The sequence below is a fragment of the Myotis davidii genome, unplaced genomic scaffold, assembly GCF_000327345.1.
Source record: "Myotis davidii unplaced genomic scaffold, ASM32734v1 scaffold461, whole genome shotgun sequence".
NCBI classification, from domain to species: domain Eukaryota; kingdom Metazoa; phylum Chordata; class Mammalia; order Chiroptera; family Vespertilionidae; genus Myotis; species Myotis davidii.
This window is the reverse complement of record NW_006295825.1, coordinates 1,904,186-1,910,983: the sequence shown is the minus strand read 5'-3', so window position 1 is coordinate 1,910,983 and position 6,798 is coordinate 1,904,186. Positions and strand designations below refer to the sequence as shown.

The window sequence follows — 6,798 nt, the reverse complement described above, 5'->3', positions numbered from 1 at the left end:
GTTCAGGCAGGTGGCCGGCTGACCTGGCTCTCAGAGAACTGGAACATCTCCATGGCCTCCTCCACCAGGCCCTCCTCATAGCCCTGCCGCAGCAGCCGGTCACAGGCACTAAGGTAGTTGAGAAACTGGGCCAGAAAGGGGCAAAGAAGGAGGGGATAAGATGAGTGGCTCATTGGTTGAGCATCGACCTATGAATCAGAAGGTCATGGTTCAATTCCTGATCAGAGCACATGCCTGGGTTGCGGGCTTGATCCCCAGCAAAGGGCATGCAAGAGGCAGCTGTTCACTGATTCTCTCTCATTATTGCTATTTCTATTTCTCCCTTCCTCTCTGAAATCAATGAATAAATGTTTTGTTTTTTAAAAAGGGGAACGGCAGGGGCAGTGGATGGGGTAGAGGAGACACCCCAAGGACCTCAGTAAGGCCTGAGCTCAGGCCAGCTGACTAGGCATCCACCACACATGAGATGGCCCCAGAAACCCCATGAACCAATAGAAGAGAAGCAGAGGCCACCTCTGGAGATCTGTGGACAGGTAGACAGCAACAATCCCCAACTAGGGGCTGGGATCCAGGAAAGGGGCTGTTAGCGTGAGCTAAGGTATTCCCAGAAGCTAAGTGGGGAGTGGGACAGGCCTGCAACACAGGGGTCTCTTCTCACTCACCACCCACCCCAGCCTACTCACCCTCCCTGGTGAGCACCTACCTGTATGAAGGTGCCATCCATACCTGTATACCCCCACCCCACCCCAAGACACGTACATCTCTGCCACCCAGGACTTCATGAGCCCCCACTAAGCAACAGACCTGCATCCATGCTGGAAAGGGGAAGGGACAGAGTGGACCTCACAGGGCCGAAGACCTGTTCTGGTCACTTCCTGCCTAGTCCTCGGGGGCTGCTTTGGCCCTCAGGATGAAGTGCTGCCTTCCAACCAGGGCTCAAAGGCCTGTTCCTGCCTGTCAGTCACCTCTGCTCCACCCCCACTCCCAGCCCCCTAAGTCCCTCAGCAAGGCCAGCCTCACTCCTCTTACCTGGGGATCCTCTCTGCCCCGTTTCTAAGGTGCCGTGCTTGGTGGCCCCACAGCACATACAACTTTGAAACTGCTCTACTGCCTTCCTCATCTTTCTCACCCACTGACTTTTTGCTCCATGAGGGAAGGGTTGTGTCACCACTGTGTCCCGGCACCCAGCATGGCAGGCAGAAGGAGCTCGATAAATACATGCTGTGTTTATAAAGTGAATTAAGAACCACCTCAAGAGCTCACAGCTCAGTGGGGGAGATAAACCAGATACTGGAAATCATGAGGCCCAGACAAATCAAAACAGAATTTATAGGGAGTCCGTGCCAAATGAAGTTAGTGCCAGACCATAAGAATTGTGGGTATAAGCGGAGAAGAAAGAGGCTGGGTTTCTGCAGACCTTCAGAGCTAGGCAGGAAGCACGGACCATACACACTAATGGTTTCAGCTTCTGAACTGTCCAAGCACTTGCCCCAGGACACCTAGAACTTGCTCTGAGCACAACTGGAAAACCACCCAGCCAAGCCCTCCTTGCACACCTGAGGAAACAGAGGTCCAGGCAATGTGGGCAGCTTGCCCAGGGTCCCAGGACGAGGGCCAAGATCACCTAATCTCGAGCTAATGCCTTGTCCAATGTGGGGCCACTACTAGAGGAAGGGCTTGAGCAAGCTTAAAAGTAGACAGAGTTTCTGAAGGTGAAAACTGGAGTGGGGGCAACGGCAGATGGGAGATCTCCCTCACCTCTTAGCTTATCCACAGCAATGGATCTTGGCCTTAGTTTTGATTGCAGCTACCTGGGAGTTTTAAAACTACCCATAAACTGCCTGGCCAGCGTGGCTCAGTGGTTGAGCATCGACCTATGAACCAGGAGGCCATGGTTCGATTCCCGGTCAGGGCACATGCCCGGGTTGCGGGCTCAATTCCAAGTGGGGGGCATGCAGGAGGCAGCCAACCAATGATTCTCTCTCTCATCATTGATGTTTCTATCTCTCTCTCCCTCTCCCTTCCTCTATAAAATCAATAAAAATATATTTTTAAAAAAACTACCCAAAAGCCATTGATCTTGCCTCCAGAGTCTCTGATCTGGGGGGTGCCGCCTGGGCACTGGGACTCCTGTAGCTCTCCAGGGGATTCTAATAAGAAGCCAAGGTTGAGGACCACTTACTCAAGGGAGAGCTGTCCTCGGTCCATACGACAGGATCCCATGCCAGGCTGCATATCAGAACCATCTACAGGCGTTTGAAAATAACAGGCTCTGAGGGTACTCCAGACCCACTGATGGGGACCCTCCCGAGTAGGTCCTGGGAATCTGCTTTTGTAAGGATTCTGCTGCTTGGTCAGTTTTGGGGCATATGGGATTGTAAAAGCCACCAGGCCTACCTCAGACCCCAGGATGGGGCCCCCACAAGTCTATAAGCACATGCCCTTCCCCTTCTGTGAATAGGGAAAGTGAGACTCAAAGAGGGGCCCTGATGTGCCTGGAGTCATATGGCAAGTCTGGGCCTGGCCTATGGGCCCTCACATGTGCCACCCATGTGCCCTGCAGGCAGTAGGTGGGCACTTTGATCCTTGTGGAAGGAAGGAAGGAGCGATGGACAAGCTTATCTTTTCTGTCTCCTTCGTTCTCCCTGGCTCTTCGAGGTGAAGATCACCTGATGGCCTCCCTCGTGAGCCGTCTCTGGCCATAAAGGATGTACTGTAGTATATATGTTTCAAGGGGAGAAGGAAACTGAGCCCAAAGGAGTTTCTTAGTTAATGGAGGAACTGCAGAGAATAGAGGGAAATACTAACTTGGTGGGGGAGGATAGATGAAGTCATCCAATGGCCCTCAGGCCCACCCCTCTGGGCCTAGCCCCTGACTGCCCAGCGGGGAGGATGGCCACCCAGAGACCCGGCGGCCAGCCAGGTGGTCAGTCTGTGTCTGGAAACACAATGTTCCTGATACAGTGGGATTCTCCCCGGCCACCCACAGGGAGGCCAGTGCCTCTGCTGGCTCCAGCTAATCTTCAGATCTTCACAGTGACAGCCTGAGACCTCAGCCTTGTCCCCAGTCCTAGAGACTAGGGCTGGGGGGCATGTCAGGGCCCCCTCTGTGGACCTGGTCCCTCACCATCCTCTGGGTAGCTCCTTGGCCATGGTCCTGGCTTTCAGTGGCAGCTGAAGGTGGAGGCAACTTTAGGTCTATTCTTAAATCTCAGATGAGCCTGGGGGGCTGCCCTGAAAGGTTCTCACGCAGAAAATGAGAGAGAAGCATTGAACAACAAAGATTCAGAGCTAACCAGCCTGTGCCCCATCTGCAAAGTGAGGATAGTAACAGCAACCTTGAAGAATTGAGAAGACCTAATTGTATTCTCTCAGACTGAGGGACTGGCACAAAAAAAAAGGTGTTTACTACATATTAACACCCCTGATTCCTGATTGATGAAGGGATATAAAGGTCTGACCATCTCAGCCCCGCTTAGGATGACTCTGCAGGGCCATATCTGCTCCAGAGCTGAGGGGATGGCTGACACTGTCGTTGGGTCTACACAGCTCAACCTCTCCATCTACCCACTCCTGCTTCTGTCCACCCCCTTCTCCAGGGGTTGATCCCAAGAGCCTCCTTAATTAACTCCATCTGAGTCAGATTCCTGGGGAATCCAACCTACAACAGTGGTTTTTATGTACCCTGGTTTCCCTCATACCTCTTAGCCACATCTAAACACCCAGGAAGTACCCAATAAATACTGTTGACTAGATGGATAGGTGGGTATGGGTAAACTGAACACAGTTCCTTCATTGAGGGAAGTGGTTAGAGCTGCACCATCCAATAGTAGTCACATGTAACTATTTTAATTAATTACAATTACATAAAATTCTCAGCCACATTTCAAGTAATAACGTATGGCTGGTGGATACTGAATTGGAGAACAGGTACAAAACATCTCTCATTACAAAAAGTTCTACTGGGCCGCTGTAGAGATTCTTGGCTGCCCAAAGCTCCTGCCCCAGCATTTGGGGCACAAACCAGGAGAGGAGTAAAATATCAAGACTCCCCCAAGTGAGCATGGGGATTCCTGCTAAACTCCTATGCAGACGGTAGCTTTAGGATCTAGAAACTTGCTCATACCCCCCAGTAATTAATGCCAGGCTGAGATTCTGCCTCTGAAGAGAAACAAACAAAATTTCTTCAAGTTAAAGGTAAAAACCACGAGGCCATCCGTCTGGTTCCAGCTCCAGTCCCCCCACTCTGGAGGGTCACTCACCTGGCTCAAGCTCTGACGACCCGTCTTCTGCAGAGCCACGATGGCCCTATGCAGGGGGTACCCCAGGGCGACCACTGGCCCGATGAGGTCTTGCTCCTCTTGGCTAAGGGCAGACAGCAGGTCAGCAGAATCAGGGTGTGATCTGTGGGCGGTGAGAGGCTGGGGCTCCCGCGCGAGAGGTGGCAGGCAGGTGTATGGGCTGAGAGACTGAAATACAGACAAGTTGGATGTGTCATTTACCATTGGGAGCAACATCTGGTTGGGCAGGACATTTTTAAAGGTGCCTTTGCATGCCACCTTCTATACAGAGCGTAGGGGCAAATGCTGTGGAGAGCTTGGAGTCCTGCTCTGGTTCAAACCCAGGATCTCTACTGTTTACTCCATTTACTCATGTGAAATGGAGGCAATCATACTAGATACCTTAAGGGTTGTTCTGAGGCTTAAATAAGACAATGTGAGAAAAGCATGTAGCAATGGACCTGCATACATTTCACTTACAGGCTAGAATAACCCTGCTCCTATTGTTCCATTTTACAGATATTGAAATCAAGGTTCAGAGAGTTAATGACCTGGTAAGCAGCACACATTTGGGACCTGAACTCTATTCAGACTCAAACCCAGGTTCTTTACCCCACACTTTAGAGCAGCAGTTCTCAACCTGTGGGTCGCGACCCCTTTGGCGGTCGAATGACCCTTTCACAGGGGTCACCTAAGACCATCCTGCATATCAGATATTTACATGACGATTCATAACAGTAGCAACATTACAGTTATGAAGTAGCAACGAAAATAATCATATGGTTGGGTCACAACATGAGGAACTGTATTTAAAGGGCCAGAAGGTTGAGAACCACTGCTTTAGGGGGATCCTCCCAGCCAGACTCTCATTCTTGAATTTGGCTGGGCTGAGACTTGGCAGGGCACAGAGAGGGGGACAGACCAGGCGCAGCTCTGGTGCCGGGCTAAGATGGGTGGCTTCAAGGCCTTTCAATTGGCCTGGCCAACATCACCCCCAAGCTTTCCCCATGAAGAGGCACCTATCTGCCAGCCTGAATACACTGCCTTGTCCTCTCCTCCCCAAGCCCCACTGCCCTGGCTTCTGGGGTAGAGTGTGTGTGACATAGAAATTCCCCCTCCATCCCCATCTGCTCAGGGGTTCTCTGCCATGACCTTACCCTTGGGTCTGCCCTTGACCCCCCTCACCACCACCCCCCGCGCCCCGCCCCGTGGAAAACATCAAAATCTTAGGATCTGAGTCTATTCTTGTGACCTTAAAAAAGATTTTTAGCTGCTGTCTGCCCCAGTTTCCTTCTCTACAGAGCATGCCACACACACACACACACACACACGATTGTTGCTAGAGTTATTTTAATCTGGATCAGGGAGGAGCCATCCTGGCATTAACATCTGGCCCTGGATGTGGGCACGGCCAGTCCCGCTCACAGAGCCTCTTCTCTCTGTTTGCTCCCAGTGATGGTGAGAAGGTTGCTGGCCCTCTCTACAAGGTGGAGAGGGGATGGCCCAGAGCACTTCAGTGACTTGCATAAGATCACACACCAGTGAGTGGAAAAGCCAGGCCTCGAGTCTCTTTTGGATGTAATTTCATGTTGGCCTTACTCTTTTGTACCTACCGGCTTGACTAGGGCTGCTGAGGGGACAGAAAGCTGTGCCCTATTGCTACCTCCGGCTACTAATCCTGACCCACCCCGTCCACTCAGGATCCAGGCTGTGTGGAATTCGGTGCTTATACACGTTGGACCTCTTAACTTAAAGAAGACAGAATTATACATATACAATTAGGCATAAGCTTTGGAAAGAGCCAAGTCAGAGCCTGGGGCTTAGCCGCATTGGTTTCATGGTAAATTCACTTGTGCTCCCCGTTCTGCTGGTACAGCCTTCTGCCCCCCGCTTTCCCAGCCTGTAACACCCTCACCTCTCTCTCTCAACACCGATCCCATCCCTGCACAGGGCTGCCTTGTCTCCACACCCCCTGGGGCGATTGTCCAGTGGTTTTGACTTTGTCTCTTCCAACCCAGTGTCTGGCAGGAATTTACAGACAGTGACCATTCCCTGAGTGAGCGCCCAGCTCACCGAGTCTACAGCAAGCCTTGCCCAGCGAGCCCTGGATTTGAGTCACATTCATTGAGCACCCCCTAGGGGCCCAGTCTGCTGCTGGTGCTCTGGAAACAGAAATGAATGCGACCCAACCCCTGCCCTGAAAGAACATGAGCGCATATTCCACGGGAAGAGAGAGACGGGCACTGGACAAGCACAATTATGTGGCCTGAGCCCTAGCAGAGGCAGGGCAGGCACAGTGGGAAACAGGGAACGGGAGCCCTCTGAGCAGGGACCATGCTAGGCAGAGGCTGCAGGAAGAGCCGCCGGTAAGGCTGGGGAGGAGCACAGAGAGGAGGGACCGTAGCTACGGACCTGGCTGGGGACCAGACTATGGGGGCCTTGGGGCTGATCTTGGCAGAGCCGGCAAGTTCCTTACCGCGACTGTGGGCTTGTGGCTCCGCAGCGGGGGCGCGGGGCC

At 52.4% G+C, this 6,798-nt stretch overlaps 1 protein-coding gene across 2 annotated transcripts in view; it reads right to left on the bottom strand.

Annotated features, from left to right (window-relative positions):
* The window catches only part of UBAP1L (ubiquitin associated protein 1 like), a 19,945-nt gene that overhangs the window by 800 nt on the left and 12,347 nt on the right, over positions 1 to 6,798 (bottom strand). For both annotated transcript variants that reach the window (XM_015568514.1, XM_006770829.2), the window contains 2 exons: positions 4,263 to 4,469; positions 24 to 125 (listed from right to left, as the gene is read on the bottom strand). In XM_015568514.1, the coding sequence (XP_015424000.1) occupies positions 24 to 125; positions 4,263 to 4,469 (309 nt within the window). The remainder of the gene's footprint in view (positions 1 to 23; positions 126 to 4,262; positions 4,470 to 6,798) is intronic.